This window comes from Uloborus diversus, unplaced genomic scaffold (genome assembly GCF_026930045.1).
Source record: "Uloborus diversus isolate 005 unplaced genomic scaffold, Udiv.v.3.1 scaffold_15, whole genome shotgun sequence".
Lineage (NCBI taxonomy): Eukaryota > Metazoa > Arthropoda > Arachnida > Araneae > Uloboridae > Uloborus > Uloborus diversus.
The window spans coordinates 2,153,497-2,180,046 of record NW_026558209.1 but is presented as its reverse complement, the minus strand read 5'-3'; the positions used below and the strand labels follow the sequence as shown (position 1 = coordinate 2,180,046).

Genomic DNA, 26,550 nt, shown 5'->3' with positions numbered 1-26,550 from the left:
CACCTCATTAGGGAATCCGCCCAGACAGCCTCTGTTATTCCTCTCTCAGCTGGGGGCTTTTAGCTGCATGCACAAAGGTATCCTTTAGGGAAATAGGGGATTAGCCGCAAGTTTTGATCTTTTGTAAGCATTTATCTTTTAAATACTTCCCACGCTTGAGCAACTGATATCTGGACACTCAGAAGGGATTTAAAAGTCATCGGAATTAGGATAAAAGAACCGACCGGTCTCTGTGTGCATAGGTCGTTTTGAAGGGTCACAATGTATCAAAAGGCACCGAAGAATACTTTTTATCCTCTTAGAAAATCATTCCCACAGTTATTAAAGCGTTTTGTCCATTCAACAGGTCCAACTCACAGGTTCTACCGATCAGTCAATTGTTTGAAGAATGCTTTGTTGAGCCATTTTGAAAGATAGATCACTTTACATTTAACAGTTCTTAAGATTTCTTAAGTGTATAAAAAGAGAAAAAAATGATATACTGAGGCAAAAGCAAAAAAAAAAAAATAGTAATTGAATAAAATGTTATAAAAATAATTGCTTTTTGTCCTATCCTCTATTGTTTATTTTCCCGTTATGTACTGTGTAAATTTAAGGAATATTTCAGCACATATTAGCAACCTTGTATTTTATTGCACTATTTAATTCAGGGCCAAAAACTAATAAAGCGAAGCGATTTTCGAATACAAGCTAAACAGCAAAAACAACATTAAAATCCCGATAGCAAAATGGGGAAAAAAGTGCTATTACAACGTAGCAAAAAGCAACTCCGTTCGTTATCTGCGGCATGCGCGTTAAGGGGTTTCGGGCTGGTCATCGAATGGGTTAACTATACAATCTGCCCCCCCCCCTATCATGATTACTAGCTGTTAGCCAATATGTGTTTTGTTCCATACTGAGTTAATTCATGTTTAAGAAATTCGACCCCCCAAATGAAATGCTGAAATGCCCAAAGGTACGCCATTTTGGTTTTGCAAGCCATTCACATCGACAGGACCACAGTTTTACAACATCAAAAATCAGAACCAAAACCTTCAAAATATAAGGAATAACGATACATACAACAAAAATGAAGGGGGAACCAGGACAAACGAAAAAAAATTGCTCGTTTTTTTTTTTGCTTGGATGCTACTAAAACCGAAAAAATGTGATAGAATCTTAAATGTTCGTTTGTAGGGCGTTCCTGGGGTACTGGAGAGGGCTGTGACACACTTTGAATCCCAATTAGGATCTCTCTCGACGATATCTGGAATTTCACGACCAATGCCCGTGGGTACAGCAGTTTCCCCTACATAGTTATCTTCAAATTTTATTGACAGCTCCAGTTTTTATATCCTGGTTATCTCTTCATGTCCAGTTGGCAAAAACAGATAGCATCTTGATATTGAAATCTTTCTTTTGCAAGGAAAAATGCGCAATAGAGGACCAAAATCTGTACATTAGAACCAAACTAGCGTAAGTGACATAATCACTACTTTACAGGTTAGAAGGAAAACAGTAGTTTTGTGCATTACAAATCATTGGACTCGCTCTCTTTTAACGCTCCAAATTATTACAAAGGATTGTATTTTTTAGAATTATGTACATGTGGCTCGATGCGGAATAGGATTCTACATACAATGCACTACTCAGCAGAAAATTTCAATTTTTGGAAGTCGGGCTCTGAGACACAGAAATGACGATTGAAGATTCTGAAGAATGTATAGAGTCGGTTTTGGTGCTGAACGCTTCGTATAGTGATGGTATCACTATACGAAGCATCACTTCGTATGAGGATCGGAAAATACCGTCGGATAGGAAGACGTCGTTTTGTTGCTAAATGACTGAGAAATGGGATACCTGTAACAGTTTCATATTGGAAGAGAAGTCTCCGTGCAGTAGCTTGTCCCTCAGCCACCTGTGGGAAAACAAAAAGGGGTCAATGAGAAGAACACATAATGGGGTTGTTTCCTTCAGCCAAAAATAGTCACTTTTAGTCACTGAAATGGATAGAATAAGCAAAAAAATATAACATGGACACAGAAAATACTTTTATTTTCTCAACAGTTATTTTTTAATTAATTTTCTAAAATGTCCGATTTTTCAAGCAAGGCGTGGTCTTGATGACGTCACAAATGAGGCTCTTTGGCGCATCTTTGTAATGCATTTCCACGTTATGATAATCAAGAAGCGAATTAAACATTGCACTCTATCCTTGCTATCAACCCTTTCATTGCCAGTACGCATGAGTAAAGATGCAAATTAAATATTTTACTCTGTGAATGGGCAACACTGAATGGCATTTCGTCATTTGTGATGTCATTGGCAAGAAGTGTAAACAATGAAAGCACACCGATTTAAGCAATTTTTTTTAAATATTAAAAACAAATTATTTAAAAAATGGTCAGATCTCATGTTTTTAAGCATGCTCTGAAGAAAATACTTTTGAAATTTTGGAAACGACCCCATTCCAGAGTTCAGTTGAGCCAAAAACATCGGATAGGTTATGAAATTCAGTTCTCACCACTTTACAAACCACTTTTTTTCTTTTAAATAATAGTTCTATTTAAGATAAGTCTCTTACTTCACTTAGAGCTGAGGTTTCAAAAAATAATTTTGTGTTTAAAAGAGCGGAACAATTAAGCTAGAAATATTTTCCAGCTCTTTTGCTAGATTTGTGACGATATTTCCCCCCTGGGTTATTCAATTTTATTTTATTGCTGTGTCCACTTGAATTTTGTTGAAGAAGAATAATTTGAATCTAGTATCAAAAACAGTTGCCGTGTAATATAGTGTTTATGGTCTTGAATTGTTTACAATTAGATCTGCAAATGTTTAATTGTTTTTCAAGAGTGCCTTTTGCGGTACCTAAACCAATAAAGTCTGGATTTACCTAAATTAAATTATATTTTGTCTATTGGAAAAGCTTCAGAAATTAAATTTTCTCAATAGAGAAATTTGGTTTCTTCCTGCTAATTTTAGTAAATTTCTTTGCAATGCAATTCCTATTTCTACGGTGCAAATCCACGCTGAAACATTTCAGTTATATAATTTTTTCTTAATTTATTTGCAAAACTTTATGAGTTTATTCCTGTACAAGAAAAAAATGCTTTTTTAAAGCTTATATATAGGACTCATCTTTACCAACTGTTGCTAAGGCTTCTCTTTAGTCATTTTTCAGCCAAATATGGTCGAACAGTTTTAAAGTTTAAACTGATGTTATCATTTTTTGAGAAAACTGCTCCTAATCATTTCTAAAATCATTTTTAATGTATTTGGAAGTATTAACCATAAAAAATTATGCTTTGATTGCAACCTGTGCTTTTTAACACTAGAGTTACGACGATCTTTTTATACCTAGAAATACTGTGGGGGTCATTTTGACCCCTCAGAAGAAATCTGCATAGTTTCCTACATAATGTTAAATATTTTTAAAAAATAGTTTACCCGCAATTTTAGTTGTAACCCTTTAGTTTGGGTTTAAAAGAATTACAATTTTCTTGAAAACTTTTTACTATTACACAGCACAATTATTAAGGAAAAGTCAAAGAAGGATTAATCTTTTTACAAAAATACAGAGGAGTAATTAGCAAAGAAAGTTTGATTGGGGTCAAAATGACCTCTCCTGTAATTCTAGTGTTAAACAAATACAAGATAACTATTTGGCGGCCGAATATTCGGTATTCGACCAAATCACTATTCGCTGCATCGCTAGTTCTGATAGAGTGGCATACTCACAGCATCATGGCACAGCAGACGTGGATGAGAAACTCGAACCTGTTCCTGTCCGAAAACAACGAATCCCACACACGGATCACATCTGGAAGGGAAATTTACAGTTTAAAAACAAAACAAAGCTCTGTTTCGATTGTTTGTCAATGAAAAAAAAAAAAAAATTACTACTACAGTAAAACCTGTTTAAGTTGACCACTTGCGGTGCAATACTTTAGTGGTCAACTAACATAGGTTAATTTATATGATTAGGGCTAATTCTGTGCCTGAAAACAGTGGTCAACTTAGACAGGTGGTCAACTTACAAGGGTGGTCAACTTCACAGGTTTTACTGTATTAAATGAAAGCTAATACAGTAAAACCTGTCGAAGTTGACCACTGTTTTCAGGCACGGAATTAGCCCTAATCATATAAATCAACCTCTGTAAGTTGAACACCTGTTTAAGTTGACCACTAAAGTAGTGCACCGCAAGTGGTCAACTTACACAAGTTTTACTGTATTGTTTAATTATTATTTAACTAAATCTTAGTTTAATTATTTTACACAATTTTTACATTAATTTTTTGTGTTAACTATAGTTGGAGCATACTATAGTTAAGACAAAACTTGTCCCAATAATAGTTACATTTTAACTGTCAAAATGTGGTTATAGGGGATAGGATGAACGTCTCTTCATGAACGTCATCTACTCATTCATTTCACTACAGAGGTCGTCACTCATATGAATCACATTTGTTCTAAACAGTTTTGATTCAATAAAGCTGCTAATTCAATAAAGCTGGATTTTGTTCTCTTTTTGATGATTTGATTTATTAAAGCAGCCGATTCAGTAAACCACAGATTCAATTAACCAGGTCCACTGTATTTCCAAAAAAGTGGGCAGCATTAAAGCCACAAAATGAAGAATTATGCAAAAACATAAGAGCAAAGGGTAAATAGGTAAATATATTTCACATTTAAATTATATAATCACCAAAATTTCAAGGAAGTTTAAAAATAATGAAAAAATATAAAACTTTGAATTTAAGTAACTCGCAACACTTTCCGACTTTAGCACCGTTTTGTCATCTGAATTCCCCGATTTCAATGTCCCCTCACCATCCCAAACACCTTTCATCTTTTTTTAGAAAAAAAAATAATAATCTGGCTCGGCTTGACTCGTGACGATTGTGCAAGTCCTCTGCTATGGATTATGAGACATAAGAAAAATAATAGGGAAAAAATTACCGATATCCACGCAATAGATTCACACAGCAGACCAGAACAGGAGAATTTACCAAAGTTTTATGCTTAATCCATAAAAGTCGGTAAGTATGACAAAGTGTAGATCACTCACCTGGAAGGGGGAACTCCTGTGAGAGCAGAAGCGTTATCCAGCGGAAGCAGAAGTACTGTGGCTTAATGTCCTGTCCCTGCAGTCGTTGCCACAGTGAGAAGTCGTGCTCCTGGAGCAGGGACATCAGACCTCCCATCTTGGAGCCGATGCCACTGGCCGAATCATCCAGCGACTTGATGAAGAAGTCTCGGATCTCGGACATCAGGTTGGTGAAGCAGAAGAAGGTGTCCGCCTCGGCATGCCCTGTTGGGGGAGAAACAAACCTCAATATTGTCCAATGTCGCTGAATATCGTTAATAGAGATTCGACAGTGTTCTGTGTGCTCTTGTTCCTGATGTAATGGGCACTTACATAGGGTAACCAACAAGTGAACAAGACCTGAAAATTCTTTACAATAAATAGGGATTAAAACATTTTTCTTAGATGAATCGGCAGTAGTAGCTTCCTTCTACCCATTTCCGAAGAAAACGACAAGAAAATGCTGTGTTTGTCGAGGCAATCATTCACTGGGCCGCGGCACTTTTTTCCATTCAACCCACAAAAAAAAAAAAAAAAAAAACCTAAAGCAGAAACTTCAAAGCCCTCTGAATTTTTTAACTCTTATGACATTTTTCATTAAAAGTTTAAACTTACTGGCTAAATGGATCTATGAATTTTTGAAAATGAAATTGTATTTAAGTGTCCATTTACTAGTCAGTCTACCCTATATTTAATTGAGACAAGCCTCTGGACACTTTTTGTTACGCAGTTGTTGATTAGCATTACCAAGTGTGTTCCAATCACGTGGTGATGTGTGATCACATGCAAATTAGGTAATGCATGGTTGCAGGGGCTGCAGATTTGTGGGAAAGTGATCAACCCTGACTTCCGATATTTTAGAACCTTCGACTCTGATTCAGACTCTTCCACCTTAAAATCCATGCCACTTTGACTACCACTCTGCAGCCCTGACAGTCAGAGGGAAAAATGACCGACTCTGACTCCTTCACCCCGAAATCAGTCCGACTCCGTAGTCCTGGAAGTAATAAGAGAATTGAAAGAGGACAAGTATTTCTGATTGAGCATCAACATCAGATCCCCCATTTCGAAGCCAATATGGGATTTGATGAAGAAGTCCTTTATATTGGACATCAGATTGGTGAAGCAGAAGAAGACTGCCTCAGCAAACCCTGTGTGTGTGGGGGGGGGGGGAGAAATATGCAAACCTGAATATTGTTCGATATCTTCAAATATCGTGCATAGAGATTCACTCACAAGGGGATGGCACAAATTTGTTTTCCCAGGAAAAATATAGTTTTTACAGAAATTAAGGAAGCCGAGTCCGATGGTGAGTGTCTCATTTTTCGAAACTTTCCTGTTTTAGAGGCATTCAAGATTGACAATTGGCAGGGCCTGATTACTGCACAGGCCTACTAGGCCTGGGGCCCCCTTTTCCTAAGGGGCCCCAAATTATTTAAAGAATTATGCATAGCATTACAACTATACAAAAAATACACACATTTTTAAAATAATAGCCTTCAGGGGGGCCTCCAAATTATTGTGGGCCTTGGGCCTCACTTTTAGTTAGTTGGGTCCTGACAATTGGTATATAACAATGTGAAAGGTTTGGATAGTAACTGCATTAGTTCCATGCACACTTTATAAAAAAATAATTAAAGGAACTAAAGTGGAACAATTATATTCCTTTCCTCATTCCAAGAACAAAAACACTCTTTGAAGTTTTGAAAACATTCATATTAAATTGGATTCGACTATCTTCAAATTGAGTGCTATTTTTGACAACAAGGAAAAATCAGTTAATGAAAAGTGGTGCTTAATACCAACCTTAACAGCGTTCATACACTTTTGGTTAAAAAAAGTTCCCTGACTTTTCCAGGTTTTCCAGGTTGTTTTTTAGAAAATTCCAGGTTACTCGCTTCATTCAAAATTTAAGTTTAAATAGTAATATTTTTAAAATAATTAAAATTGTTCAAAGTAGCGATGCAGAAGAACTGAAACTTCTCCCCTTAGATTTAAAAAAAAAAAAAACTTGTTTTTTTTTTTCGTTTGTTTTCTCTGTCAAAATTTTAAGTTTTTTTTTAAACACTTTGTTCAAAATTGTTTTAATTTGTTTACTATTTGTTGAAAACAGAGTACTTTCAAATTATTTTAGCGTTTCTTTGATGTCACGCGTAATATTATAGCGTTTTGCTGTAGTCCTGCAGCAACCTTTTAGCATCCGCTTTTGGTTTACAATACTTTTTATTTGCTTATAAGTAGGTTACACAAAACATATTGAGCAAAATGCAATGCTAAATTTCAGTATAAATATGATTAACTTGTTGCATCAATCGGCATACCATGTAATGCATAGTAACAAAAATCAACTCCGCCAATCATAGGCCAATGCCAATAATCTTTTTTTTTTTTTTTTCACATATTAAAGGACGCTTACATTAAAATTTCAAACTTTCTTTTCCAGAAAGTAATAGTTAATTTTCAAAAATTCATAACTTTTTGCACATTTAATGTTGTTTTCAATATTACACATTAATATAAACGTCCAATTCTGTTTCTGGAAGTTTAAGTCTACTTCCATTGTGCAAACGATCAAATATGGCAACAAAGTGAAAAATTTTAAATAATAAGTAGATTTTTGGATTTGTAGTATAAAAGTAGTAATAAATAATTAATAATCCTTAAAAAATTACAATAAAAGCAAAATAGTCAGTATTTAGCACATAAGAGTCTAAATCAATTTTAAAAAAAATGTTATGAAGATTAAATTTTGCATTTTTCCAGAAAATAATTACAAATTATCCGAAAAAAAGGGCACAATTTGTGTTGTTTTCAATAGTTTGCATTGCAATTAACATCCAATGCCATTTTCGGGAACTTAGGCACTTGAAAAAGTCTTGTGTACTTCCATCTTGGGAATGACCAAATATGGCGGCTATGCCCAAAAATAAGAAATAACTTTGATTTGTTGCATGAAGACAATTAAAAAATAATAAATCTTCATGATACTACAATTCATTGAAAAGTTTTTATCACATTTGCGTCCGAGGCAGTGAGGATAAGATTAAGTTTTAAGAGCAAAATTTTTCATTTCTCAAGAAAATTATTACAAATAATAATAGAAAAACAATTTGCAGACCATTTTTTGTTGTTTTCATCAGTTTTCAATTAAAGAAAACATCCAATTCTGCTTTGTTTTTAGAAACTTAGGCATTTTTGGATCGTATCTACTTCCATCTTGTGAATGACCAAAGATGGCGACTACGTTTCACACGTAGCTGAAATGATTTTCCGATCAAAAAAAAAAAAAAAAACGATTTCCCCAGATCGACCCTCCCATCTACAGGTTGTGCTTCCGAAGCAGTAAATTGTCTTCTCTCCTGTTGAGTTTGTGCATAATTGCTGTTCACCTGATTTTTTTTCCCTTGGGAACTACTGAGAGCCAAAAATGGCGGCTGCTGAAGATTTTTTGGGTCGCCACTTTTTTCATTGCTTTAAAATTGTTACAATTTTTTTTAAATACATCGATAAAAATGAAGATTAGATCTTATAAAACGAAATTCCCTGGGAAAAAATTGGGAAAAGAAAAATTTTGGGGACACATTTGGAAAATTCCTTGACATTTTTGACTAAGTCATTTTTCCTGATAATTCCAAGTTTTCCCGGAGCGTACGAACCCTGAACCGAACAGAATGTTGTGGCAACCCATCTAAAACTTTAGGCAGTAGAAAGAAATGCGCTCCCCTCACTGACTCCATGCAAGAAAATCTTCGCTCTTTCGGCGCATTTTTCGTTGTGAAAAAAAAAAACGTTCATTTTTCGATTGCAGTTTTTAAGTGCCAGCGTCGGTTTAGATAAAAATTTACAATTTTTTTCGTGAAATCACAATAAAAACGAAGACTAGATCTCATAGTACTTAATTCCTTGGGAAAAAAATGGGAAAAAAAAAATTTGGAGGACAAAATTTGAAAACTCCCTGACTTTTCCCTGACATTTTTGACAATGTCATTTTCCCTGACAATTCCCGGTTTTCCCGGAATTCCCGGAGCGTACGAACCCTGCTTAATCACCCCCAAAACAAAAAGCCATTCAAGCTCAACAACAAAATACTGTGGCAGAAAATATGGTGAAAGGGACAAAAAAGACAAAAAAAAAAACATGTGAATACATTACGGATTTATTGCGCAACATTAAGGAACACACAAATGTCATGGAGACCAGAAGTCATTCCAGAAGGTTGCATTCCAATTTGAAATTTAATTTTCTCAATTCAATATCAAGGTGTGGACCTGTAAATCGATCGGAGGCGCAAAAAAAAGCCATTGACTCACTTTTCCATTCTGGATCTGGATCAGAGGCGAAAGTGTAGTAGATGGGACCGATGATTTCATTCATGCCCTGGAAGAGAAGGAGAGACAGGCATCAATATATAACTCAGCATCTAAAACACAAATACCAGCCAAACTACATACTCCTACCAAACTACCTGCCAATGTTAGGCTAAGATAAGCTAAGGGAGGCTTTGCATGAATACACTTAACGGCAAAAGTTTGAGTGTAAAAGGGATTTTTAGACTAAAAGTAGGGATTTATCTATATTAATGATGTAAGGCTGAAGAGTTTGTTTGTTTCTTTAAACGCGCTAATCTCTAGAACTACTGGTTCAAATTGAAACATTATTTTTGTGTTGAATAGACCATACATTGAGGAAGGCTATAGGCTATCTCAAAAAAAAAAAAAAAAAAGATTGACTGAAATAGTTGTAGTTGCAAATTAAATGTTTACTTAATTGTTTAGTTCTATGAATTCCTAAAAGGTGGCAGGGTAAGTTTCAGCAAACTTATTTTTGAATGCGTTTTTTTTTTTTTTTTTTTTGATATTCAAGTACATAGTTTGATTTTATAGGATTTTTCTATTGGATTTTGTTATTTGTCTTGTTGTTCACACTGTTTCTGTTACAGTATTGTTTATTTGGCGAAAATTGCAGAAAAAAAAACCGTTTCACTCGCTAAAGGTGAAGCAAAGGTTATGTTAGTGTAGTCGCTTGGAGCATTAAGTGACGAACTATACAGTTGAAGGATTGTTTTGAATTTTAAAGCTAATGTTAATCTTTTTTTTTGTGTGTGTTTTGGCGAATAGTTTTAAATTCCAAAGAGACTAATAGGTTTTTTGAAAAGGTGTGTACACATTTTAGTTGAAGAAAAATGATCATTTCAGGAGGGGGGGGGGATTTTTTTTTATTCAACCGACTTCTTTTAAATTCTTAACATAGACATCCCTGTGCAGGTACTGCAAGTGTTTTATAATTAAAAAGCCTTACATTCAACTGAAATTGGGCTTGTAAAAAAAAATGCGGCAAGAGCACAAAATTAGGAAGCCGAGATTGCTATGTTATTATTTTCGTAGCTGTAAATGTAGATATATGCTGTAGGTCTGCAACATTGTAATAGGGAGACTTTGAGTGAATACACTTAACGGCAAACGTTTTCAGTTGAAAAGGGATTTTTAGAATTAAAGTAGGGATTAATATTTTAAAATTGATAAAAACAAGCTTATGTAGAACCGAAATTCAGCATGTGGGAAAACAGCATGAGCTGAAAATATCACTTTTCTTCAAAAGTGATAATAAAAATTATTCACAGCAGGTAAAATTTAGGGCATTAGTAGAAAAATTGGGAATGCATGAGCGTTTTTTTTAGGAGAGAATATTTTTTTTAAAGGGGAAACAAAATAAACATGGCTCAGAAATGATTGCACAAATACAATTTTCATATGCGTGTACGAAAAAGTTTTGAATTTTGCAATGTGATAATTTTACTATATAAATTTAAAAAACAAACAAACAAAACATTAAATTATCCCTTTTCACGTTTCGTTATTTTGACCAAAAAGATTAGACACATACAATTTTCATACTCGTGCTTGAAAAGGCTTCGCTTTTACCATCACAATGTTTCCCTGTAGGGATTTCCCCCAAAATTCTGATTCACTTTTTAGAGAACTTAGTTGTTTGGATGAAAAGGTTTCATTCTTATGATCATGATTGTCTCATCGCTGGGACTTATCCCGAAATCCAAATCACTGAAAAAATCCCTTTCTTAGGATATTTTACTGTTTTGATGAAAATGATTGGACACATACAATTTTCATTAAAGGTCTACAAAAAGGTTTTATTTCTACAATTCTGATCTTTTCATTATATTATTTCCACAAAGAAATTCAAATCCCTTTTCTTCGGGTGGAATTTGGTTGCTTTGATGAAAATTGGGGAGAAATTTACTTTGTCAGGAAGTTCGGGAGAAGGTGTCGAAACTCGGAAGCCTACGGAGCGAATCGAGCTATTTTTACTAATAATAAAGCTGACCGGATCTCTGTCTGTCAGGATGTCTCTCTGTCCAGATCTCTGTCTGTCCGGATCTCTGTCTGTCTGGATCTCTGTCTGTCTGGATCTCTGTCTGTCTGGATCTCTGTCTGTCTGGATCTCTGTCTGTCTGGATCTCTGTCTGTCAGGATCTGTGTGACGCTCATAGCGCCTAGACCGTTCGGCAGATTTTCATGACATTTGGCACAAAGTTAGTTTGTAGCATGGGGGGGTGTGCATCTCGAAGCAATGTTTCGAAAATTCGACGTGGTTCTTTTTCTGTTCCAATTTTAAGAACAAAACTATCATAAGATGGACGAGTCAATTACGAAATTATCATAACATGGAACCATAACATAAGCACAAGCCAATTGGCGAGAAAATTCGCCATACATTATTTGTAAATATACAGGCGAAACAAAAGACCTTCTGAATTTCCTGTTACGGGCAAAGCCGTGCGGGTACCACTCAGGGTTGGCCGGATTGGACCCAATTGGGTTGGACCCAATGGGTTTTTTTGAAAAAGCCCATTTAAAAAAACCCATTATTTAACCCACTTTTGGGTTTTTTAAAATTTTCTGAGAAGTTTTTAAAATAATTAATTTAAATACTTTTACAATTCAAACTTCTATTTTATTCGTTCTTCGCCACAGACAATGGACATTTTAAATAAATATACTTAACTTTTTTCTTTAACTTGTTAAATAAATAACCCAAATTATCTTGACTAAGTCCTGTCAACTCTGATTTTATCAATATTTGTAGATTGTACAGAGGAAACTACTCTAGCTAAAAGGCTTTCATGTGAATTATTTTCTGCAACCTGACACGTCTCGAATTTCGAATTAAAAAGTTACATTTTTTTAAGAAATTAACAGGATTTACAAATGGTCGGACAGAAAACGGAATAGCATGTACAGTATTTTCATTATCTTACGAAAAAGTTTAATATTTCTTACTCTGTACACAGCAATAGAAAAACAGGCAACATAAAATTCAAAGAAATGTCTTGATTTAGCTGGAATTCAGTAAAAAGGGATTGAAACTACTTGAGGTTCGACAGTAGTTTTGCATAACAAAATGAAATACAATAAAATGAAATGCAAAAAAAAAAAAAAAAAAATGTAATAATTACAAACGAACAATAGATTTTATCACTCAAGAAGTAACTTTGCCTTAACTGTTGGTAATCATGGAAACTAAAAAATCTGAAACTTCACCATTCTTGGGTTTCGTCGTCTTTCATACTCTTCTTCAGAAAATGCTGAATTTTAACTAGTTTTCCAGCTTTTTTTACCCCAAGACAATTTTTGCGCTTTGTCCATATACTTATGCTACAATATGCTGCAAGTACCCTACATTTTCACTAAAAAAATACAAAAAACCCACATTTCATTTAAAAAACCCACTTTTAGTTGGGTTTTTTTTTTGGGTTTTATTTAAAAAAAACCCTGGGTCCATGGGCTTTTTAAAAAAAAACCCGGGTTTTTGCCAACCCTGGTACCACTACTTGTAAATAAATGAGTCTGAGCGAAAGGGGTTACCTGCACGTATCCTTGTCCAGGGTTGAGCTTGGCGTATAGGAAGAGCACCCTCTCCACCACTTCCCAGTGAGCCTCTTGGCCTGGCGACAGGTGGCCATATTCTTCCTGGGCACGCTTCTTGAACAGGGAGATCTGAGGAATCACATTATTCGTTAGCGGAGAAGGATTTCTGTTGGTTTTTGCATGCGCAAAACATCAAAACTATTCATCGTACACACATTACAGCAGGGTTCGAAAATATCATGATATTTTGGGAAAATATCATGAATATTCAGTAAGTTACCGCCCTATAGCCATTGCTAAGGCAGAAATACATGAAATACACCGCCAGCTCAGTCATTTCCAGTCGAGGACTGCAGTTTCGTCCTTATGAGCACTCAACAGCCCGGCATAGGAGTGACTGAGCCGGAGGTGGAAAACCTCTAAGGAAGCCAAGAGTGCCAAACAAACTGGTAGCTAATATAGAATTAGCAACAAAATATTTCCTATCAGGAAAATCAGGACAAAATATTTCTTATCAGAAAAATCAGGAATATTCAGGACTAAATGCTGAAAATCAAGAAAATATTTTTCATCAGGAAAATCGAAACAAAATTCCGAAAATCAGTTCAAATCAGAACAAAATATTTCTCATCAGGAATATCAGGACTAAATGCTGAAAATCATGACAATATTTTTTATAAGGAAAATCAAAACAAAATGCTCAAAATCAGGGCCATTTTTTTATCAGGAAAATAATTTTAAAAAAAATGCTGAAAATCAAAACAATATTTCTTATCGGGAATATCAGGACTAAATGCTGAAAATCAGGACAATTTTTTTTTTACGGAAAATCCAAACAAAATGCTCATTTTTTTTAATCAGGAAAATAAAAAAAAATGCTGAAAATCAGTTTAATTCAGAACAAAATATTTCTTATCAGGAATATCAGGACCAAATGCTGTAAATCAGGACAATTTTTGTCTGGAAAATCAAAACAAAATGCTGAAAATTAGGACAATAATTTTTATCGGGAATATCAGGACTTAATGCTGACAATCAGGACAATATTTCTTATCAAGAGTATCAGGACTAAATGCTGAAAATCAGGACAATATTTCTTATCAGGAATATCAGGACTAAATGCCGAAAATCAGGATACTATTCTTTGTCCGGAAAATCAAACCAAAATGCTGAAAATCATTTCAAATCAGAACAAAACATTTATCAGGAAAATAAAAAAAATGCTGAAAATCAGTTCAATTCAGAACAAAATATTTCTTATCAGGAAAATCAGGACAATATTTTTTATACGGAAAATCCAAACAAAATGCTCAAAATCAGGGCTTTTTTTTATCAGGGGAAAAAAATGCTGAAAATCAGGACACTATTTCTTATCAGGAAAATCAGGACAAATTCTAAAAACCAGGACAATGTTTTTATCAGGAAAATCAAGATAAAATGCTGAAAATATTTTTTATGAGGACAACCACAAAGTCTGAGAGAGAGGGGGACCCACGTTGGTGATTCCGATCCTGTTCCTGGTGACGTTCGCAGACCTGAGCGCAGTCTGTTCCACCCTGTCCCTCAGGGACTCTACTTCCCCCCTCCTCCCCACGATGGCAGTGCAGGGGTGCTCAGTGGGCTGCTGGAAGAACGAGATGTCCGGGCACAGGCGCCTGCAACAGATAAAAAATTACGACAATCACGATCAACCGAATCATCTCATGATATTTACGATAGTGTTTAAGTACATTTATGATGATTCTGTGCATTTAGATTTAAGAATTTTTTTTATTGTACAGGGGTCCCTCGTATAACACGTTTCATTCATTTCACGTAGTACAGTACTCGCCACTAATAAAATCACAGGATTATAAAACAAACCGCTTTTTAAAATCAAATCTGGAAGAACAGAATCATTGCAAAATCGAAACATGTTAAAATCATCCTTTAATAAAATCACTAGTGCCGTTTTATAAAATCAAACTTTTGACCATCATAAGTAAAATATTGATAAAGAAGCACCAAGACGTGAAGGAATCGGTTTCAGAATATAAGGAAATCTCAGTACCAAACTTCAATACATGTCAGAAAATAGTTTGATGTTATGAGATGCACTATAGAGCAAAAAGGCAAACATAATATTAAAAATTACAAAACATTTTGTTAACGTTCAGACGACATTGAATCTTTATTCTTCAATTCTGTTAAAATATTGACGTATTGTTGTATGATTAAGACCCTTGTACAAATAAAAGAAATTATGTCAATTGTATTTCGAAACACTTCAACTAAAAACAAATGAAAAATTCAGTTCCGTTTTTTAGAGCGTTTAAGCTCCAAAACCTTTCATTTTTTAAGTGAGTGTAGGTATGCTGGTTTATACAATCAGCCGTTTTATAAAATCAACTGTCCCCAGAACGAATGTGATTTTATTAGGCGGCGGGCACTGTATCGAAATAGTGTTATATGAGTCTTTTTTTTTTTAAATAACTTTTTAACCTATTTTTTACACTTATTAATCATGTATATAACAAAAATCATATCAATATGTATGGGGTGTAATTGAAACGGTGTTATACGACTCTTCTTTTAAAAATAACTTTTTAACTTATTTTTTAAGCTCATTAATCATGTACGTAATAAAAATCATATCAATATGTATGGTGTTGAATCAAAACAGTGTTTCGTGTTATACGAGACTTAGAAATAATGCAAATCAAGGGATGTGTGTCATGTTATACCGAAACCAAGTTTCATAAAAACAAATTCGAGTTATCAACCATTAACAGAATGTATTAAACAAAAATGAAATTCCATCTTTTTTTTAAACATAACTTTTGTGTTATATCAAAACTATGAAGCATTAAATTCAAGTTTCTTACCGTGTAATATCGAAACCGTGTCATAATAATTGCAAATTCGGTACAGTGTCATATCGAAACCGTGTTGTACAAATACTGTGTTACACGAGAGACGCCTATATATGCTACCAGTTTAGTGTTCTAAATTTTGAATGAAAGCATTAAAATTTCAAATTAAGTTTTGTATTGGCAACACAAATTATCGTATTTTCCTGCATATTATCCACGGCGGCGTAAAATCAGCAGGTCCTAAAGTCGGCCTGAATAAAAATAAATCTTCGTATAATCCGCGGATAATAGGATGCAAAAAAAAATGAAGTTTTGATGCAACGTACAATTTTAGCAACTAAATCAAAAACGTAAAAAAGTAATAATAACTTTTGAGGTATATTCAATATTAAAGAACAAAATAATCTAAAAAATAAAGATTTCTTCTCGCAAGATAATCCATGGCAGCGTATAATCCGCACCTCATTACTTTTACACTTTTAAACCAGATACTCCGCTGATTATATACAGGAAAATACAGTAAATGAAAAATAAACAGGATGTAAATAAAATACTGAAAAATTAATGAAGAAACATATTTCATGTTCATTCAGTGTTACGTGGACCAGTCTTACTGTCTGCGGACCAGTACATCTTCGTGCTTACTTGTCTGCAAAAGCAGTTTCTTTTTAAAGGATTTCTAACGTTAAATATAACTGCCAACATTTAAAGTGAAAATGGGGTGGTTTCCTTTAGTCAAATGTACTACTTTCAGTCATTGAAATGGATAGAATGAGCAAAATAAAATTACATGGACCCAGAAAATACTTTCATTTTCCCCAACAGGTTTTTTTTTTTTAATTAATTTTTTAAAATGTCCAATTTTTCAAACAAGGCGTGGTCTTGATGACGTCGCAAATGATGCAATTTGGCGCATCTTTCTACTACATTTCCATGTTATGATAATCAAGCAGCGAATCAAAATTTGCGCTCTACGCTTGCTATCCACCCTATCGTTGCCAATACACGTGAGTAAAGATGCGAATGAAATATTTTGTTCCGTGAATGGGCAACACTGAACGGCATTTCATCATTTGTGATGTCACACCAGGGCCGGATTTGGAAGTGTGGGGGCCCCGGGGCAACGAAGGAGTGGAGGCCCCTAATCGGGGTTCGAAAAGATCATCCTATTTTCGAAAATATCCGACACTTTGACGTATATCCGAATATTTATATATATACGTATATATCCGATATTTTTTTGACCCATGAACGTTGGGATATTTTGTAAAAAATTTGTTGTGGGGGCCCCTTTGTTGTGGAGGCCCGGGGGCAGTAGCCCCGCCTACCCTCCCCTAAATCCGGCCCTGTGTCACATGACAGAAGCGTAAACAGTGAAAGCACACTGAGTTAAGTAATTTTTCTTAAATATTAAACTTAAATAAATTATTTAAAAAATGGTCTGATCCTATGTTTTTAAGCATGTTCTTTCAGAAAAAAATACTTTTAAAATTTTGGAAACGACCCCATTGGGAGACTTTTGCATGAAATAATTCAACAATGAAAATGAGTGTACACGCTGCTTATATGAATCAAGTTTGTTCGAAACAGTTTTGATTCCATAAAGATTCAATAAAGGGGCTAAGTCAATAAAACTGGATTTTGTTCTGTTTTTGATGATTTGATTCATTAAAGTGGTTGAGTCAGTTAACCACCGATTCAATAAATCGGCGTCCACTTTAATAGGTATTTTTAAGATGTAAGTAGAGACTTTTTAAATGAAGCCTGTGTCAGACTTGCCAGTCTTACAAAATGGAATAGCAGGGGTAATTACATGAAAAAGACAGAGTACCTTGAAAACAGATGGTTGCTATTACGAAAGTGATAATTTTACGTTCTGGGACATATATTATAAAAATAAAAATTAATTTATGAGGTATTTTATTTATTAATTAACATAATTTTAAATTAAAAATGAAACAACGATGCTCTTATTTTTAAACAATATTTGCTACATTATTAGATACAACTTTCTTTAGTCTAGCAACTGATTAAAGAAGGAAACTTTAAAAGCAACAAATAAATAATTAAATAAATAAACAGTAATTCATACATGGTCTTAAAAAACAAATAAATGAAAAATAAAAATTGGTTATTAAATAGCAGCCTGCTAAATCATTATAAAAAGAAAAACTGAAAAATTGTTTAAGTTACTAGACTATCAGCTTTAGCATTTTCTAATAAACTGTCTAAATGTTTGGTGTAGCAAGCACCTGACTGTTTTGTTTTAACAGTCATTAGGTTTTCTAAATTTTCACTACTAAAATGAATGTAAGACTAAGAAGTCATCTAATCATTCAATCAATTCTAATCCTTGAAAAGTCCCATTTTTCAGGAATTTCGTTGTTTTGATGAAAATCGGGGAGATTGCTACTTTGTCAGGGGGTGTTCGGCAGAAGGCATCGAATTCGGCACAGCATAATAAACATTCAAACAGCATAATAGATAAAGGAATATCCTTTTTTAGATCATTGCGACTTTGAGTCTCGTTGCATCTTTCGGCTGGAGGGAGAGAAGAAGTGCTCCTTACCTGACGTCCTTGTTGATCTGCAGCAGGACTTCGTTGTCCTTGAAGTAGGTCATCCACTTGCCGTCTGGATTGGGGTTGAGGGGCTGGGGGGGGGGGGGAAGAGAGAGAGACACATCACGTCAAGGTCACCATTCATGGAATAACGAGCAACATTTAAACATCAATATCTTTAAATATTGTAAATCAAGATTCAAATGTAATGGACGTGGTTTGAAAATATTGAGCTACATTACAAAATATCGAAAATATCCGAGCACAAATGATGGACCCAATATCAAGCAATCGTAATTTTGAAACTACTGCACATATTACAATAGGTTATGCATGACTTTAAAGAGAAAGGTACCAAGTATTTTTCCAATAAAGTTTAATTACAGAGTATGTACAGTACAAGTTGGGAGGTCATTAAAAATGAACTTTTGAAATTGTTCTAAGGCACCCTCGTCATTTGGTTTGTGTCCTGAAATAAAACTTTTATAAAAGTTTCACCCTTATAGATTTTTAGGAGTCTCTAAAACGGAGACTTTTTATTTTTGTTTTTGTTGGGCTTAAAAGCCTTTATTCAGTATCTTGGAGCGCTTTTAATTTAATTACAAATGTTAAAGTATTTTTTTTTGAAACTTACCTCCGATATGTTTTTGCCACTCCGCGTCCTGTGTCCCAGTGGCGGATAACTGAAATTGATTCGGGCATGATCGTGCAACATCGGAATCATCCTATGACGTAACACCCGATGGTTGAGATGTTTTTGGCTACTTTGAGCCGAAAAAACGAATAGAAAGATTGTTAAATCACTCAATCAGGAATAGTTGAGATGTATATCTCCAATGCAAAGTAGGGTGTGTCATGGGATGACGTATCGCGGTCATAGAACGTATAAATAGATTGATCGAAATATTTTCAGTGCTCACTTTATTGTTTGTGTTTACTCCCCATTGTTATCTTGCCATTTTTGTTGACCAATCAGGGATTGGTCTTTGAAGGTTTGGCAACCGTGCTAGGTTGTTGATGGAAGTTGCGGCGGGCTCGAGCCGTTGTTGATGCAACGTTTTTGAACTCAAGCAGGGCTTGAGATAAGTTTTATTCAGTGTTAATTGTTGTTTAAAAATGTTCAAAATTACTCCCTTTTGTGGAGGGAAAATGTCACCATTGCTGAAGATGTTCGCGGGAGATTATCAAAAGATGTAGCTCATTGCAACTAGGCCTAATACTTAAACTTGGCCTATACCTGGATTGACTTACCGGTGCTCCTATGGTGGTATGGAACTGTCATCAGTTTGAAATCATTGATGTCCTTCAGAGTGACCTTCATGATTGGATTTCCTAGATGTTCCAACTATAGTTCCAGAAGGTTCCGGTGAGATTCCAGTGTGTGCACAAGTTGGTGTTCCGGTATATGAAAAGGTTCTTCTAGAACTAAGCAAGCCTATCGGCCGGTGAATGATGGAACAGTTTGATGAATTTACAAATTCGATTACGCTTTGTCAAGAATTCTTCAGCAATGTAAACATGCGCATTTAGCGCAGGAAGGTGACATTTTACAATTTTTCTAAAATGTTTCGCGTTTTTCTAAAAGTGTTTATTTAACAATTTAACTTTGAAATTTCTGTGATAATTGGGGGTTTTTACAATCTAAATTAATTTTGGTATTTAACAAATTTTTCAGGTTGTATACTGTGATATTTTAATAAATGTTATTTATTTAAAATTACTTTGAGTATGTTTTATTTCTTACTGGCAGACTGCACGGCTTTTTGATGTTGGGGTTCTGCAAACCTTTTATTTAGTTCTATGAACTTAAGGTAAAGACACATTACCCAACAGTTTTGTTCATTATGTTTGAAGAACTAACGATGAAATACTCCCAGATAAGGAACGGCAGGAAAGGCGAGAAGCCGCGGAAAGGAAAAAGAACCGACCAATGGGAATGCACTCACGTGATCGTCCAAAGTGACGTCGATCCTGGATCCCGCCCTGTTCTTGGTCCCGGGAGTGACGATCATTTCGTCGATGAAGTGCTCGTACAGATTCCTGGGAACGGGAAAATATATGAAGGGGAATGTGGGGTAAAGGGAATTACTGTTTTCAAAATGAACAAATCAAAAATTTAAATACTGTTTAAGGCTTTCAGCCGGAGTCAATATCATACCTGCCAACTTCGGAGAAAAAAAATCCGGAAGATTTTTTTATTTTTATCCACAAGATTTTAACGCAAAATAAAATCAAACAGGACACCTACCCTCTTTACATTTAACAATATATTAGTTATGAATTTCATATCAATTGAAATTACTTTCGTTTAGTAAATATTACTTTTATTGCTTTCTTTAAAAGTTTGGAAATAACATTTGTTACTCATCTTAAAAAAAGAACGAAGCAAAAACAGCTCGAATTGAGAGAACGAGAAGATAATCGGCGCCGAAATCGTGCCCCTAGTTGCCAGGCGCGACGCTTGCTCTGATTGGATCCCGATGAAGTCATGCGCTGTATCACTCTGTGACGTCATAATCTTGCCTCGCTTCTTCTCGTGCCATTCTCCTACGGCAACCTTTCCTCGGCTACTTGGCCTAAAATGCGGTGCCGCGTTCCACAAAAGTATCGTTAGCGCCAAAATTGGCGAGATAATTATTTTTCCTACAAAACGTAAAAAATCCGGAAGATTTTGCTCATAACCGGAAAAGGACATAAAAATCCGTAAAACTTCCGGGAAATCCGGAAGGGTTGGCAGGTATGCAATATGAGGATATAACATTTCCGGGCTTATTGGCCGTGGTCTAATCGGAGTAGAAATTGCAGACGTTTCGGCTTGCTTTGCTGCAGCCATCATCGGTGGTTTGAGTTCGGTGAGACTGATTCCTGGCTTCGGTATTTAAGCAAACTGCTGCTAGTCCTGATTGGGAGGCGTTCTCAAGCGGTTGGCGGAATAAGGTTCCTGATTGGATGAGATTCAAGCCGCTGGGTGATCCTGGCACCGGATTGGATGGGATTTACAAGCCGTGGTGGCTACCGGTTTCTGATTTTAATTTCGATTTCTGAATTTAAAGACACAGAAATCTTGGCTACAACATCTCATTACTTTGCCCGTCTTCATGGCGAAGCTATAGAAATTTCCAAACACCCCTTTAATTTCAACAGAAAAGAGGAGAATTTCAATTTACCAAAAACATGCCACCCTGCCCTTAGATCCGCTCGCCACAACAGTCTAAAACATACTGTGGTCCCATCCAATCAGAGACCGGTAGCCGAGCCCACCGAAGCCAGGAATCAGTCTCACCAAACTCAAACCACTGATGATGGCTGCAGTAAAGCAAGCCGAAACGTCTGGAATTTCTACTCCAATTAGACCACGGCCAATAAGCCTGGAAATGTTATCTCCTCATAAATCAAAAATTTGTTCTGAAAGTTACAGTGCATAAAGAAATTACAAGATATTTTACAATAAAACTTGTATTGAAACATTACTTTTTAATTTTGGCAATGAGTTTGTACCTCAAAAAAAAAGGTGATCATTTTTCACCTTTCTTTTTTTCCATGGGGCAAAGTGAAAAATGAAATATTTTGCCAATGAAAAATTTTCTATTCGAACATTAAAGATTTTTTCATCAAATACATGGGTAAATAAGAGGATGAATGAATAAGTGAAAAAGAAATGAAACACTAAACGAATACATAAATAAAATAATATATGAGAGAAAATACTGAGTGAATATAAATGAGAACGAATTAATAAAAGAATATGCAAGTGATTTGATACAAGACAATAAGTAAACAAAACAAACTATTTCAATTTGCCTTGCATGCACTTGACTAACTGTACAAAGCATTTAAAATACAAATAAACTTAATATTAAACAAACAAATACAGCACCAAATGTTAGTAGATCTCAATTAATTTTTCAAACAAGAGCTTTATAATTTAATAATGCCAAAAACAATTTTTGACTTATAGCAAAATATTACAATTTGAGTATCCATTTTTGAAAATTGCTTTTATTATCATATTCTTCGATTTTTAGAGGTAATTTTTTCTTGTTTGGAATAGACTACATGTGTTACTACATAGTTAAAATATTACTTGATAGGTAGCGCTAAAAGCAGAGTCCCACATTCCCCTACTTAGTAATCAAATCAGTAACAACCATCAAAATTTTCACTTTTTTATTTTTTAATATTTTTACAAATTAAATAACTTCAAGCTTCAACAAAACTACTTTTCTCAAATGCGTGGAGATTTAGTTAAAAAAAAAAAAAAACTACGAGGCTGAAGAAAATTGCAAATTGAAAATACCGTAAAAGCACAAATTTTTGTGAGCCATAATTTTCGTGAAAATGAAGATATCGACGATTTTGCGAGTTGAACATTTCATGAATTTTATGTAAAAAGAACTGAACATTGAAAAAATATAAATTTTAAGAGGCTTACATTTTTGCAAATACAAGGAGCACGTGAAAATAAGTGCTTTGACAGTTGTTACGAACCGTTTTTTTTTAAAACTAATTTTGTAAGAAAAAATTGGAAGGCGATCAAAAATGAAATATTTCCATAGAGTGAAATTTCCGTCCGCAGTAAGGCATTAAATTTCATAGAAATTATGGAGAAAATATGGTAGTTCCGGTGACCCCGAATTCGAGATCCGGAAAAACGGCTGTTTAGGAAGTAATGCGAGGTCTAAAGCAAAAATTTCATTTCAGTATAATTACAAACATATGCCTAATATGTGGTAAAAATTTTAAAGTGATAAGCAAAGTAGTTTTTTAAAAAAAATTAAGATGAGCTTTTAAAATTGAGGATTTGAGAAAATCGCGCATGAAAGTAAAATTTTACGTACATTTTAATTAGTGATGTTTATTTTTAGGGGTAAATACCCAGGGTATATACCCGGGTAAATACCCAAAATGGGTAAATACCCGGGTATTTATTTCATAAATTTATATTCATCTAAAATACTTTTCTGTATGTATTCCATTATGTATATATACAACCAACCATATACAAAACAATAAATTTTTGCCCAAAAATTGTATTTTGATTAGATATTTAAAGAATTATTGTGTGAAACAGCTTAGCAATCTAATATGATATTCACATTAAATATGTTGGAGATGCCTAATCAATGTTGATAGCCAAATTTCAGATATAAAAAGCCATTCTACAAAAAGTAAAAAGCTTAACTGGTTACAAAAAAAAAAGCAAACATCAATTTTTTAAGGTCCTAGTCTTTTATAACCCAGTAATATGTCTCAGCAAGGCAACAGAAAAGAAAATTTTGCTTTTTTTTTTGTTCTTTATTAATGTGAAAACTGTTTCTATATTTTCCATGATATCACTTAAATATCAAAATAAATAACATCATATTCTTGATAACTTCTCAGTTTATTCTTCCAAACATCCCTCATGCTTCCTTTTTTTTTCATTTTGGATATAACTAACCTAGATTGTGATTTTAAAATCCTGAAGTTCATAATGAATTGCTTATACTTCTCCAATTATGACATTGAAAAGAAAGGTTCTTTGGTTCACGATATGTTTCTTTCATGATTTCATCAAGTCTTTTAATAAAAAAAATACTATAAACTGTGTAATACATATGTATATATCAGTTTTACCAATTATTTCATGTTTAGATTTAAAAAAAAAAAATTCTCATTCGCTTTTTTGCATTTTTTATTAAATACCCAGTTTTTGAGTATTTACCCAGGCCTTGGGTAAATACCCAAAAAATATTTACCTACCCGCTGGGTATTTACTCGATCCACATCACTAATTTTAACACACTCCTGCCCCATTAACATTTAAATTGAGTTACTTTAAATCTAGATTGAAATATGAATTCGGTGTTGCTCGAAGGCTCTTGATTTGAATATTTTGAACATACAAAAACTGGAAAATTATTTTTCTCCCCTTGGTTACAGTACCTCAAAAATGATGAAACGATCAAAAAAATGTTATCGCTTATTTCAAAACTAAAAACTATTCTGAGCACAGGGGAAAAGTTTCATTGCTTTAGTTCAAATATTTAAAAAGTTATGCGTGGTTTTAGGCCATGCTCGCTCTGTGTTCTTATGCAAAAGAAAAACTTTAAATTGTTTTTTCTGGATGATGGTTTTTTTGTGTTTTCATGTCATTAGAATCCCTAAGGATTTTTTTTTTCTATTAAAGATACAGCTTTAAAGTAATACTTTTTGCAATTGGGATAACATAGTTGACAAAACTGTGCATTGGATAAGCATTTTATGAATGACTCAAATGTTTAGAGATTGTTAAACCTTTAAAAACCAATTTTTTTTTAAAAAAAAACTTTGATTTTTTACATAATCAATCACAGAAAATTTTCTAATAAACTCATAAGCAAATGGATGCACAGATTTCTAGAGATGATTATAGTGATCGTTTAGCAAAAAACTTTTTTTAAATGAGTGCAAAAATAAAAAAAACCTTAGGGACTTTAAAAAATTGAAATTTTCCTCAATTTTTTGAATTTTTAAAAAAAGTAAGCAATATTTTTAAATTTTGAAAATAAATGATTGATTACGAAATAAGTATACATGTTATGGTTTCAAAGAAATATAAAATTTACTTAAATTAAAAAAAAAAATGCCTGAAAGGTATGTGAGCCCTTAAAAACAAAGGAATAACTTTCTACTGAACCAAATGAGGAAGTAGAACTCGGACCTCTGTTTCTGCAGGAGCAGCGGCCATTCAGACTTCTGGACTGGCAAGTAGTTCAGCAGGATCTGCAACAGACAATTACATCATTCCACAGATCTGTATTCTTCCCGTCATAGGTGCAACCAGGGGGGGGGGGCACAGGGGCCGTGCCCTCCCCCCCCCCAGAACGCTAATTTGAACAATTTTCAAAAAAACTTTTATTTGAACGAAGATGAAAGCGCTTTGAGAAAACGAAGTGGTTCCGAAGTAAGCAGGGATTGTAGACAATAAGACAATTTTATAAGTGTACATATGCAATGTGGGTATTTAGGACTCATCAAGTGTAAGTGATTTTATTGACTATTTTGTTGTATTTTTAAGTGATTTCATGCCATTTTAATGTGTTCCTTTTTTTTTTCTTTCCTAGAATGATCTTAAAAATATGAATAGTTTAGAGCTTTTGGTGATAAAAATTCGTGTGCATTTTGATTTATTTCATTAATATAATAAACGAAGTAATAACAAGTATTGATTTCCATTTATTAATTTGAACATCTTAACCGCCATATTGTTGTTTCAAGTACTTTATTCTTAACATGATTTCAATTCTGCATAAGAACAATTCATGTTTTTGCAACAGTTTTTGAATGAATTGCAAAACTTACACAATTTGAAGGATTTTTACTAAATAATATTAATAATAATAATAAATATGTATTGATGTAAAGAGAGAGAGAATGCTGATAGAGTGCTGTGAAAAAAAAAATTATGCCCCCCCCCCCTGAAAATATTTTCTGGTTGCGCCCCTGGGTGCACCAAGGGGCATTTTTGATCTCGATGATTATTTTTCAATTTATTTATTGTCGGCATGATCGGCTGTCATGGCAACATAGAAGCTACCTTTCGGGAGGCAACATACATTATTTCGGCTTTTAAAAGGACTTTTAACAAAATGCATTAGAAGACTAAAAGTTCCATTAAAATGAAAAATAATGTAATCAATAATTAAATTAAGAAATTAAAAAACCTGAAAAAGCAAATTAAAACCGTTGGCCAAACTCACTTTAGTTTCTCCATTACATCTCTACATAGTATAAAGTTAAGTCCCCAAAAAGCGTCTGTGTGTTTGAACTCGCAAAACTCGAGAACTACCCGGCCGATTGCGCTGAAATTTTCACAGTTTGTTCCTTTAAGTCCTGAAAAGGTTCGCAGACCAGTTCGAATAGAATTCGATGAATAGTTCTTTTTTTATTCCAATTTACGTCCAGTTTTCACATAAATTCTCAAATATGGGGGTGAAAAATGACTTGCACATATTAATATTACATATCATTAGAAAGGGTAGAATTTTCCGCGTTCTACGCCATTTGTTTCAATGCTCCAACTTTATTACGGCGGGAGTTATTTGCGTTTTTAGCTCGAATTTTTTTAGGCTTAGCTGAAATTCAGTCACTACTTTCTTCATTAAATAAATCACTAAAAAGTGAAGGAATTGTCCCACAGCTTTCTTTTCGACGCCACTGGAAAA

The 26,550-nt window shown here is 34.2% G+C and overlaps 1 protein-coding gene across 2 annotated transcripts in view; it reads right to left on the bottom strand.

The window, feature by feature from the left end:
* The window catches only part of LOC129233022 (TBC1 domain family member 13-like), a 49,690-nt gene that overhangs the window by 8,381 nt on the left and 14,759 nt on the right, over positions 1–26,550 (bottom strand). For both annotated transcript variants that reach the window (XM_054867104.1, XM_054867103.1), the window contains exons 5-13: positions 25,047–25,108; positions 20,311–20,404; positions 18,374–18,456; positions 14,448–14,607; positions 12,950–13,081; positions 9,377–9,443; positions 5,049–5,291; positions 3,718–3,799; positions 1,840–1,897 (exon numbers count right to left, since the gene is read on the bottom strand). In XM_054867104.1, the coding sequence (XP_054723079.1) occupies positions 1,840–1,897; positions 3,718–3,799; positions 5,049–5,291; positions 9,377–9,443; positions 12,950–13,081; positions 14,448–14,607; positions 18,374–18,456; positions 20,311–20,404; positions 25,047–25,108 (981 nt within the window). The remainder of the gene's footprint in view (positions 1–1,839; positions 1,898–3,717; positions 3,800–5,048; positions 5,292–9,376; positions 9,444–12,949; positions 13,082–14,447; positions 14,608–18,373; positions 18,457–20,310; positions 20,405–25,046; positions 25,109–26,550) is intronic.